The sequence below is a fragment of the Lycium barbarum genome, chromosome 3 (genome assembly GCF_019175385.1).
Source record: "Lycium barbarum isolate Lr01 chromosome 3, ASM1917538v2, whole genome shotgun sequence".
NCBI lineage: Eukaryota > Viridiplantae > Streptophyta > Magnoliopsida > Solanales > Solanaceae > Lycium > Lycium barbarum.
This window is the reverse complement of record NC_083339.1, coordinates 126,900,238-126,913,364: the sequence shown is the minus strand read 5'-3', so window position 1 is coordinate 126,913,364 and position 13,127 is coordinate 126,900,238. Positions and strand designations below refer to the sequence as shown.

Sequence of the window (13,127 nt, the reverse complement as noted above, 5' to 3'; positions counted from 1 at the left end):
AATATTTGATGATTTACTCCTGAAGTAATAAACTCAGAAATTTGCTCCCTAAGTAGCAAACTGTGAATTCTATTCCTGAAATAGTAGAACTTTGAGCTCTACTCATGAAATAGTAAGGCTCTGAATTCTACACCCAAATTAGTAGAACTCTTAAATCTGCTCCTGAAGCCTTAGAACTCTGAAGTTTACTCCTGAAGTAGTAAATACCCTGAAATTTACTCTGGAAGTAGTAAAATCTTGAAATTTACTTTCAAAGTGATAAACCTTTAAACTTTACTGCCGAACTAATAAAACTTTGAAACTTTACTCCTGAAGCAGAAAGAATTGGTAAAATACCTGAGAAATATTTTAAAGCAACGCCTTATTGTGCTTAAGCAAAATAATGAGCTATAGATGAACGTCATATTCAAGCATATCTGAATAATCAGCTTTTAATCCGCCAAGTGAATGAACAAAAAAGTACCACAACCTATCTCCTGGAGAGATAAATACAAGGAATATACATGTTATTTTTGTGGTATGAAATTAAGACATTGGAACACATACTTGTCGTACGTAGAAACATCTTGAACAATTTTATTAAAGTATCATTTAAGATAAAAAGAGAGCAGAGTAGAATGCTTTATACTATAACCACATTGATATATTATGGTTAGTTGTTATTGATCTCCTTGAAGAAAATAAACATTAATGTATCTCTTCCTCAAGGATGTGATTACTATGTGGTTGCCGCTTTGATACAAAATATTCAGATATTAATGGCTAATCTTATTTAAAATACTGAAGTTTAGAGCTTAACATTTACATTTCATATAGTTTAAATTATCTTTAATTTTTTATTACTGTTTTCTTTCATGACACCAGTAGTGTCTAACCAAATTTTCTTTCGTGATACTACAAGTATCTAAAAAATATTTGGTAGTTGAAATTAATGATCAAAGGCTCTAGAAGGGCTAATTGTTTATCTATAAGTATCATGACACCAGTAGTGTCCAAATAATATCTAATTATGGTAAATAAATTTAAGTCTCTCGAAGAGGTTATATATGATAGCACCATGCGTCCTAGGTCGTAATTGTTACGATCCGAACACAAATATATTAAACACGAAGTTTACTAGCAATAAAAATGTTTATCATATTGAGACTACAAATGATTGAAAGATTGAATATCTTCAAGTTACCACGGGTAAGAGATACATATGTGAAACGTTACCCCAGCATGATAAGATCACATACTGCAATAAACCAGAAGTTTATTGATATAAAGTTCATGCAATAGTAAATCAGAAGTTTACTAAAATAAATAGCACTCGTTGTGGTAAACTTGAAATTTACTGGTGCAGATAATTTTATCAGTTGACAAGATCATTTTGATCGTCCTGATTTAAATCTGCTGTGCTAATTAAGTATTCAAAATATATTAAAGAACTAGAAGATTCTTCAAGAATTTGTTTGTGTTGCTTGTTCTCATGATAAGTTGATTACATCAGCTAATGTTGGGATTGAATCCGCTAAATTTTGGAAAATATAAAAGGTGAATGTGGGCCTCTTCACCTGCGATGTGATGTCTTGAATAGATGCATATATGAGACGGTCACATAAAAAATTAATTATCAACTTGCAGTTTGATATTTACGAAGATGCTTGCTCAAAATAATTGAGTTGGAAGCACTGAATATGTAATCAAGATAATTCATCTTGATAATGTTGGTTTATATCTAAGCTGGTTTAGCATTGAATGCCTCCATAATATAGCTAAACCATTGCTTATGAGAATAGAGCTTCAGATGTTGGTCTGAGATATGATATGTTGCATACTTGTATGCTTCAGACCAATAAATTATGATAAATTATCCCCTTATAATTGGTTCAGGGTCAGGAACTAGAAATTTCCATCTTATGGATTTTGATGTGTGGTACATGATTAATGGATATACCATGATGCACACAAATGGATTTCCTCAAAGAAAATAGGGATATGTGTTAGTTTTTCTAACATAACGGGAGAGAATATGCAGCTAAGAAATATGTTGTGAATTATTATCAGTATGATCCTCAGATAATTCAAGTTAAATGCTAGAAGCATTTGTAGACCCAACTATTTTATATTTCATCTGCAAAATGCTCCTAATGTCCTGAAGGACAGAGTCTACAGCATGCATGGAGCATGGTAAATTAATCGGTTCCAAATGCAACAATACTTGAAAAGGGGAAGGAGCAAATGATCATAATAAGGAGGCAATGTGATCTTAAAGAGTCTACGACATAACACTTCATGAAACCTTAAGGAAGGTTCAGGTACCTGAAAATAATAAAGTGACGATATCTCAGTAAGTTATGTCGAATTGTGAACCGATACAAAATAATATCTCGTCGACGATTTCTTTGATATAATATGACACACAATATTGTATAAGATTGTAAGGATCTGAGTTCTACGTCTCTTAAAGCACGCTGGCGTAGAAATAATTACCAAGTCATGTAATGCAACTGGTAAGCGTAAAGCTTATTGGACTTGCAGTCCAGACATCAGAAGATGTCACGCCATTTAACTATTAAATGGATGTTGTCACAGTATATATGCCTTACTTGATAAAATTGAAAAACTTTTGAATGATTCAAAATGCCTGAAGCATATACAGGTTCTTGGGGAACTTGTTCATAATCCTTATATGGATTAAATCAGGTAAGATGAATGTGTTTAAATCTCCTTAGTAAATAATCATTGACGGAGGGTACAAAGATGACCATGTTTACCCTTGTCTCTTTATGATAATGAGAACCTTTCATATTATTGTGCAAGTTGATGACTTGAACATTTTTGGAGCTCTTGAAGAGTTTCCAAAAGTAATAGATTATCTGCTAAAAGAAGTTGAAATAAGAAAATTATATTGGTCCTGACGTATCATATATTAGTGCAATTGATACACTTATTTATCTTGCTATAACTATAAGCATGATATAATTTCTCTCCTTCATAGAGATATTGAAATAAGATCAATTGCATATTGCCAATGAAAAGCCCTCACATGAATGTGTTTGTCCTAACAAATGTTGTCAAGTATTTTGGATATACTGGACATTCATGTGATCGACATAAGAGTTCGATCCAGATATGTTATCTATTTGCATGAAGTATTACTGTCGTACCATGCTGTTTTACATGACAGTCAAATCATAGAAAGATAGCAGCAGTTTATGAATCAAGTCAAGAATGTACTTAGCGTGATTGCGACAATATTATACGGCGATGATGCAACTCTATCTAAGGAAAGGGAGATGCAAATCATCAACCAATTCGTCAAATGATCATTTGACAGATTTGATCACAAATGCTTCGCCAACCTCAAGATATGATAAGTTGATATAAAAGATCAGAGTACATCATCTTCATGTGATGCTTTAATCGGGGGGAGTAAATACGTGTTGTGCTATTTTTTCCTTAACCAAGGTTTTGACCCATTTAAATTTTCCTGGTAAAATTTTTAATGAGACAGCTAGCAATTCATACGTGTATTTTTTTTTCTCACTGGGATTTTTTACCACTAAATTTTTTCTAATAAGATTTTAATAGGACACATTATTTATTAATGAACAAGTGTTATAACTACCACCGTAATATAAATGTCCATTTAAATACACAGTTAACTGAACGTCCATTCAAATATACAGTCAACTGGATAAACATTCAATCAAGCAAACAGCTTGCAAGTAGCTCAAACAGATAGCTTACAAGTAGCTCAAGCAAGCAGCTTGCCAGTAGTTTCCTTCCTTCTATAAATAGAAAGTCAATTCAGTTCATTTAGACATTAATTAAAGAGCAATAAAATCTCTCTCTCCACAAGTTTCTTTGGCTATATTTCTTATTGTCGTGTACTTTTAACATTATTTCATTACGCTTTTTACCTTTTTCACAAAAAACAGTTTTCCCTGATCAAAAACGAAGGAAAATGATTTTGCAAACAAAAGTTCATCCAGGACACAGAAACAATAAGATAGCAAAACCATTCCCTTGGAGTAATCCTTCCCAAGAAAATTGAGAAAACTGAGTATGATTAGTTTACATAACATCTAAGAATGCAGGGTTCGACCAAGTCACAACATGATTAAAACTAATTGACCAAGCTCAGCTCTCTTCCTCTCCCCTGCTAATCTCTTCGGATTGAGCACTCAACAATCTTTGGTTCAACCAGTCAATTATTTCCTTCATGATTTCCTCTCTTTCAGGTTCAAAAAGCAGGTCATGCAATAACCCTTTATACAGCTTGATACTTTTATCAGTTGAAGAAGCCTCTTCATAGAGCTTCTTAGAGCCTTCAGGGTCGGTCACTGCATCATCAGAGCCATGGAGAACTAGGAACGGTACTGTCAACTTGCACAGATTCTGTTGCAAGTAGGCAGTTATCCGAAGGATCTCATAACCTGTTCGTACCCTAATGGATCCAGTGAATACTAGTGGATCTGAATACTTGGCCAGTAATGCTGCCGGATCCCTAGACACTACCGCACCCCTTTTGTTTGCTGCACTGAACTGGTATCTAGGCAATAGAAATGAGACAATTGGAGCAAGTACCTAATAATTAACAAACAGGCAAAACTGTGAACGCCCAACAAAAAAATGTTATTCACATAAGAGGACAAATGAAGGAACTTGATTTTGAAACAAAAACTTACTGTGAAAATCGGATGAGCTGGTTGAACTCCTACAGCAGGTGAAGTCAATACAACACCATCAATCCTAGATTCTACCTTTGGATCAAGTGCTGCCTACAAATATAATGAAGGACAGAGTCAACAACAGTCTTAATTAACAATTTAATAGACAATCGGGCAGAAAATCATCAGTCTCATTCACCTTGAGGACTATGGCTGCACCAGTAGAATGTCCAAAGCAAAAACATGGAAGTCCAGGATTTTCAGCTAAAACCTTTGAGAGAAATTGTTTCTGCACGAAGTGGGAAAAAAAGTTGCAAATAACATTAAATTAAATGCTTCCCCGTTTTACTTCACTTGATGCATGAAAATTAACATGGCCATACCGTGTCATTAACAGCATCATCAAGAGAAGGGACATATGCATGCAGTCCATCACTTCCACCATGTCCTACATAAAGAAGAAGCTTGTAAGTTTCCCAAAGGATGCAGAGTCACAGTTAATTGGTACAGAACTGAGTACACTACCAAATGCATTTAAGTAAAAAAGTTCAACATACACTGTCAATAACCAATAAATAGCAGAACTAGCCAAGGCTACAATGGGAAAGAGGAAGGGTGCCTCAAAGACAAATTCGAGGTTTTCAGATGAACAGTTAAAGTGTAAGATGGACCCAAGGTGCTCCTCACAGTTATGCATATAACATATTCAATTTCGTTTAATGATGAGATAATTAAGGCAAGACACTCCCCTAACACCAAATCATTGTGCCAACTTAGGGAAGTGAACTGCAATCTGGTAGCAGCAAAGGTGATTAGACTCACATTAAATATTAGTTTTGGAGACTTGGTCATTGTGAATGCATGATAATATATTAGAATTCTCTTTCCAATAAAATGCTTAAAATGGAGTTGTGAGAACATTCTCCTCCCTCTATTATGCCTTCATGCACATAGGATACAATTTAATAGCTTACTTATGCGAAGGAGCTTCACATGTTACTTTTTCACACCCAAGGCTTCCTGATTGGAGGAAATTCAACTCCTGCAACATGCGACATAGATGCATAGTTGAAGATTGACTTTTCAACTATAATAACAGCAAGCAAGCAAAAAATATTCTTCCTCCAATGATGATTCATCAATAGACGAATATCAGAATTATAAATCTTGAGAAAAGGAAGATAATCACATTCAGGTTTAAAAGATGACCACCTAAAAATTATGTATTATCTCATCAATAAGAGATTGGGAGAACTGCGCTTTAAGTAGTGTGGCTTTTTGTGATATAGACTCGCACACACTCAGATATTCATCATGTATTTTATCATCTCTGTTATGTGAAGAACCAATAGAGTTGATAATAAAGGCACAAGTATCAGTGTGTTGTCCAACGAGTTCATACCCTGCCAGCTGATGGATGAATACTAAAGATAATTCTTCGATAACCAGCTGGCACTGAAGTTTTGTCTTATTTGTCTTATGAAGGTGGTATCCAGGCAGCTTGTCCGCACCTCGACTACAGGCTATGAACTTGTTGGATTATTTCCTTTAACAACCAAGGGAAATGGAATATTGTATTTTTTTTCTTTTTCTGCTTTATTTGCGCCTCCTTTAATACCACGACCAAAGAAGCTATGGCTAGAACCTAAATGGAGGAAGCAAAGACACTTTAAGCTGCTAGCAATTCGTTTGTCGGTCCTATCCTAGCGAAAGGTATGACAGTATAAACATGTCTTGATATTTTTTCCATTAGAAAGAACTGATCAGATTGTAGAACCAACAAGTAGGAGAAGATTAATATAATTCTTAGAGAATTCTATTATTACAGAGAAAGTTCGACTAAAATAATCAATACACAGCAAAACTATCAGAAAGACAGAAATCATTCAGTATAAACTTTTAGCAATTGAAGGTGGTAAGAGTCGCACGTAATTAAGGACGACAAAATCTTAAGGGACTGAACAGCCATAAAGAGTGGGATTCAGATAAATTAAGATGAAAACAAAACAAAGATAAAGAAAAAGAGAGAAAAATTTCTGGCAGGGATCAACTCAAGAATAACGACAAAATAGCTGTTCCTAAGATAGAGGAAAGAGTGAGGAAGTTTAAGATAAGCCTCAAGTTTCTTGAAGCACACTACTGCCAGTTCAGTCAATATACATAACGAAAGAAGAGAGAAGAAAAAAGCATCAATTTGAGATAGAGGACATGAATCAACTACACTTTGAGATCAATTTTCTCAATTTAACCAAACAAGTAAAACGAATAAACAGACCTTAGATGCCAGAATCTGCAAATACCAGGGAATATATAAAGCAAGTAGTTTATAATCATTTTGTATACATAGAACTACTTACCGATCCAATCCATTCCATAAACTTTAAAGCCATTTGCATTTAGCTTCTTGGCGAAATCATTATATCGGCCACTGTTGCAAAATGAAGAATGCAGAGTCTTTAAGATAACTAACAGTTGAACCAAAATTAAAAATCATAAGAGCCTTGCAAAACTAATGTAAACCTGTGTTCATTGAGACCGTGCAACAAGAAAACCAATCCCCTGCACCAAGACGACAATTAACATCATAACATTTTCAACAGAAAACTTGTATGTAGCAAAACGTGCAATATACATAATCACATGCTTTTGTATGGTCTTCTATCTACTTTGGAAAAGGAAAATCGTTGACTAACTCATTATTAGAGACGGCAATTGGAGTGGGTCATTGAAGGTAACTTTGCACCAAGTTTTAAGAGGACCATTGGGTTCTCTAAAGGAAATAGATTAGGATTATCTGTATTCCACTTCACTCATATTCAGACTGAAACATACAAGATTTACGGTGTGTTAAGTATGTACTCTTTACACAAGTACCACATGGTAAGATTGGTCTATAAGGTGTAAGAAAGGTTAACTGTATCTATAACTAACAAAAGACATGTCCGGAGGATCAGAGGTGGAAAAAGGAATGTCAACTACAAATTAGTAGTCGGCACATTCAATCCCAGATATTATCTCATCAAAGGATGGAACAAAATTTAATTTACAGCATACCAACAAGAGAAGTTACAGTAAGAAATTTCCATCTATTCTATTCACAACATGAAACTCTTTTCTTTTTTTAATTAGTTTTAAAAAAATGACACATTTCTGTATTTGAATTTTTTTTAAAATTTTAAACTTCTCATTTAATTAATGATATGCTCTTATAGCTGCAAAGATGTCATTACATGTTATCATAAGTTCTAAAAATTCTTCCTTCTCTTAAATAACATGCCTAGTCAAACACCATTATATAAGATGAACTAGAGGGTGTATTAAATGGGAAAGAAGAATAGTTTAATGCACTAAGTTTCTCAATATCACCCTTAATTACTCCTTCTGTCTAAATTTATGTGATACTCCTTTTTTTTTTTTTTTAAAGTCAGTCTCAAGAAGAATGACGTAATTCTATATTTGCTACCAATTTAACTTTAAATTTTTTATTTTCAATTTATGATCACACCAAATATATATCACAACCTTCAAAAGATCTCTGTTCATTCTTAAGCTCCTTGCCCAATCAAACATCTTATAAATTGAGACTAAGGGAGTACATTTTAATTGGAATAGGATTATGTATTCCTGTTTGTGTCCTATAGTGAATAAACAAGAGCATAAATACTAGCCACTAGATGTCTCTCTCTTTCATTTTTCTTGATGTAACATGTGAGCCAATTGGACTTGTGCGATATTTTGAAAAGATCTGCCACGTTATGGCATCTCATGCAAAGAAAAAGCTGTGCCTCCCATTTAAGCCCATGGCTACCACACAGAGAATAATCAGAAAATACCATCACTAGTGACGTGGGTGGTGGGATTCTAGGGAACCGGTCCACTCAAGGGACCATATCTATCAAAATCTGCTAATGGCTGCAATATTCCTTTCAAGTACTTATAACACTCGTTCATATCTCTTTCATCTTAAACTTGAAAGAATGTCTATTAAGATGAGAATTGTTTGAAGAAATAGACATAAATGAAATTCAAATGGAAAATAGTCCTTCAATTATTACTTCGAAAATTTTAGGAACCTGCTAAAAACAAGGAGTTTATATCACAAGGATAAAAATGTTTTGTACTCCCTCCATCCCAAAATAAGTGTAGTTAATACTACAAGATATAATTTACTAAGTTAACCTATTTATTAGGTAGATGTTTCTTGAGAATTTAAGACTATTAAGAAGAAGTAGTTTTTTAATATAATAATTGGAAACAATTACTATTTTTTTGTCAAGAATTCCTAATGGGATAACTTTTTAGACAATATTTTAAGGCATCGACCATTCAATTTTGAAGCATCAGAATAATTGCAGGCATAGCCACAAACAGAATAATGGATAGTTAATTACAGGCTACGGTGCTGTCACACACTTACAGCACGATTAAAACAAGAAGAATAAATCTCTGAAAATGCTCTGTTCATGGTGGAAATTTAAAGATATCAAATCTCCATTCCAATTTCTTTGTACGTATCCAGTATATTAAACTAAATTATTCCATTTACTTGTTCGTTCTAATAAATCAAATAGATATTTATTTATTCAAATTCTTCTCACAATATATTCTATAGTAGTAGTCAAATTAGTAATATTTTTAAAATACAATTAATATGGATAATTTAGTAAAATAAGCACACAATAAACAATGTCTTAACAAGAGTGAAAAGGCTGGACCAATTTGACTAGACAGAGTTTAACAAAGAAGAGAATATTTTTAAACTTGTGGTATTAAATGAATCACATATTTTATGTGGCTATAAATCGTTACATAAAAATAGATTGTTTCGAAATATAAAACGGAGACATTATTTTTTACACGGACTAATAAGAAATTAATTCACATAAATTAAAATTGAAATAGAGAGAGTATTTAATTGTACAAATATCTGCATTTCCTAAGGAGCATCAGGATTCGCCATGCAACTCATTTTACAAGAGCTATCAGTACCCTAATCAGGGGCGAATCCACCCTTTAGGGTGGGGTGGTATAGCACCCCCTCGATTAATAAATTATTTATATACTTATATTGTAATTTACTTAAATTAGATTAAATATTTGATCCTGCCACCCTCAATCGTAAATTAGACAAATGTGTCACGGCTGATAGACACAAGTTTGAATCTATCTTAAACATTTTCCGACTCCCATTATTCTTTGTGCTTTTCACTTCCTTTGTATCAGTAATTCCCTTTTTTATTCTCCCAATTTTCTATTTATTTTTTTATTATTTATATTACCTTTTCTCTTTTTTATTATTTTATCTGTGATCTCTAGCAAGAACACACAAATAGAAACTTTAAAATCCCTCCGTCCATATTTACTTGTCTTTATTTAACTTGGGACATTCTTAATAAGCAATAAATAAAATGATAAATGAATTGGAGTACTTAATAATAAGGTTAAAATAGGTATAAAATGGTAAATTCTGTCTTGGTTTTTCAAATTATATAACTTACAAGTAAAAGTGGACATAAATTTTTAGTATAATGGACAAATAAAAATGGACGGATGGGAGTGTATCATAAAAATTTGTGTTATTCTATAATTATTAAATTCAATTTAAATCACTTTACTACTTAAATTGTGATGAAAATTTCATAAGCACTGCTTAAAAAAATATAAAATTTATGATTTATTTTTTAGAACTTGCAGTTTATCTAATTCTACGTTTACTTATAGGATGTATTTACCTATTGAAGAGTTTTTCTATTATTTTTTTTATTTTGATTGGTGTAATTTCCTTTTTGAAGATATTATTTTAGTTGGGTAAATTCATTTTTTAATATACATAAGAGATACAAGTCCCTTGGTGAAAATGTTGATTTTACTTCTGTGATTAATGAGTGTTAATGAGTATGATTCCTTATTGAAGATGCTAATTATGTCCATTTTTTAATTTTTGAGATGTAACTTTTATATTTGCAAATTAAAAAAAAAAAACCTATTAAGTCGACCCGAATAAACTAGAAGGAGATGAACCTGATCCAAATACACATTCTTAACAAGGTGTACATTAAAGAAAATTATGACACCCACCGCCTTCAAATCCTGAATCCGCCTCTCACCCTAATATGTAATCCTATCCAACGGTAACGTGGAAAGCAAGAAGCTCACAACAAGAAGCCAATGGAGGGCAAAAATGGAAACACAAAAAAAGGGAAATTTATTCAAACATCGTAGGACCTTCCAGAAACAGGGAAACTTCGAGACTAATCTAATGATCATAACGTGTAATCAATCCCAAAAAGCTAATGGGTATGCAATACGACTATCAATTTTGCTTATTCTTTCAACTAAAATTTAAAAAAACACTCTCGAGGGTAAACGGATTAATTTGAACATAGAATTTTTAATTTTTTTGAAATAAAATTTAGATATATAAAAATTACTTAAAAAGTATAATATTTTATCATAATTAATAGTTTAAAATATTTAAAAGACATATAAAAAAAATAACCACAAATTTAAAAAATGAAAAATTATTTATAGTCAAAATTATATGTAATTAATTTTCTAGATTAGAGCAATTTGATGAAGTACCTGACTTTGAAGGAAACAGGTGTCCATGATTGTGTAAACATGGTATCTCCTTTAGACGTAACAAAGAGCGAAAATTTCCTCAAAGTCTCTTTATCATCTTCCTGAAGTACCCTTCTTATGGCTAGCGATCTTCTAGCCGCCACCTCTTGCTCCACCGCACTCTTACGTGGCACCATTTTCGAGGGCACTCTAACCACCGTACCGCCACTTTTCCTCTCCACCACCGCCGCCTTGTCCTCCTTCTCTGACGACCCCGACGACGTCATCATCGTCGTCTGTGAGGTCATCCTCCTTCGTCCACGAAATGGCAACAACAACAATAATATGAAAGCATTGATTAATAGGAACAAGCTTCGTAATACTCGTAATGAAAACAGTGCATTGATTCTCCCGCTTGCACCTGATGTTAATATAATTGTTGCTTCGTTTGATTTTGTTGCTAATTCAACCGCCATTGCTCTTCTTCTTCTTCTAATCCCAAAAGCTAATAATTTCAACTCGGATAAATATGAATACCCAGAATTAATTAGCCTTAAATTTTGTTGTTGTTTTGTGGCGATGTATGGTCCGAAATGTGATTCAAATCGTTTTTTGGGTATGCACAATTTTTGACTTGTCAAGCAAATCATAAAAAATGGAAGAACAAAATTGGATCAATTTAAACAAAAAAATTCCTTCTGCAAAACGTTTTTTTAGATGAGATTATGGTTCTGGAAAAAGCAAAGTTGAATACGGAAATTTTGATAAGCTTTAATAAATGTTTTGAGAAAAAGAGAGAAGAAGTTTGAAGGTTGAGATGGGGGGAGCGTAAAGGTGTTTTCTTTTCTTTTTTTTCCCTTTGGTCTCGGCAAAATGTTGCAGCCACCACACTTCCCATAAGGTTCCGAGAAGTGATGAATAAATAATGGCTCAGAGAATTACGCTACAAAATAGCGGTTTATGATATTACCACGTGTCAAACAAACACATGTTTTCATATGCGGCGATATCATCATTTTGGTTCTTGTTTGTTTCCTTTTGTGGTAATTCTTTTTTTAAAAAAAAAATTAAAGGTCACTAGGCTTTTCATCACCTAGGGCTATTTTATTATTATTATTGACTAAAATAACAAAACTTTTGTGGTAATTCTTGACAAGGTCAGAGTAGTAAAATTGTTCTCGACACGTGGCGTTTAGTGAGTGAAGAAGGGTGATGCCACGTAGCTTTTAAAAGAGGAAGTGACTTGGAGCATGGGTCACTTTGTTTGACTCTACAGGGGAATACATTGAAATATGACCAATTACTCGATTCACGTTTATCTAATTCAGGAAAACTTTGAACGATCACTATATAGTTATTAATTTCAATTAATTTTTTTGTCGGGTCAAATTTGACTAACTCAATCTATTTGACATATTAAACTGTATACTAGTGGCCCAGACCCAATTGTTGTGAAGTTTCTTTTTTCTGCTGTAAAATTGCTTCGAGCAATTAGAATTCATTGCAGTGGTCACCTATGTTTAGGGAAACAGCTTTATAGCTCTAGATGCAAGTTTAGGAAAATACACTTAAACAATTTAAAAGTATTCAGAGATAAAATATACTAAAAGGGTAGAAGACTATCTAATGTTGCAAATATATATACATCTACTCTTATACCCATTTTCAATATTTGTCAATTACTGATATCTCCTTTATTTTAATTTATGAGTTTGAATGGATTTTGAGTTTAAGTAAATGAGACTATCAAATCTTGTAGTCTTAAATTAAAAATATTTTTAATGTATCAAAAAGCCCTATGAATATTGTGGTTGTAAATATTTCATATAATTATTGAATTAAAGTCACTAAATATAAAAAGTAACATTTTTTAAACAAACAAAAAAGGAAAGTAATATACATTTACAT

At 32.8% G+C, this 13,127-nt stretch overlaps 1 protein-coding gene across 1 annotated transcript; it reads right to left on the bottom strand.

Moving 5' to 3' along the window:
• Nucleotides 1-3,993: 3,993 nt before the first annotated feature.
• On the bottom strand, nt 3,994-12,129 carry LOC132632348 (uncharacterized). Its single transcript, XM_060348247.1, has 7 exons — nt 11,241-12,129; nt 7,179-7,217; nt 7,016-7,086; nt 5,042-5,106; nt 4,858-4,947; nt 4,677-4,769; nt 3,994-4,575 (listed from the first exon to the last, which is right to left on the bottom strand). Exons 1-7 carry the CDS (start codon nt 11,867-11,869, stop codon nt 4,129-4,131), a joined length of 1,434 nt encoding a protein of 477 aa, XP_060204230.1. The 5' UTR covers nt 11,870-12,129; the 3' UTR covers nt 3,994-4,128.
• Nucleotides 12,130-13,127: the final 998 nt, after the last annotated feature.

What these genes read in the sequence shown, in the direction of transcription:
- LOC132632348 (XM_060348247.1), bottom strand. Translation starts at nt 11,869, where the DNA reads ATGATTTGCTTGACAAGTCAAAAATTGTGCATACCCAAAAAACGATTT. An exon ending in CACGGTCTCAATGAACACAG is followed by an intron (nt 7,087 to 7,178) that starts GTTTACATTAGT and finishes ATTTTGCAACAG; the next exon opens with TGGCCGATATAATGATTTCG. An exon ending in GTGCAGCCATAGTCCTCAAG is followed by an intron (nt 4,770 to 4,857) that starts GTGAATGAGACT and finishes TTATATTTGTAG; the next exon opens with GCAGCACTTGATCCAAAGGT.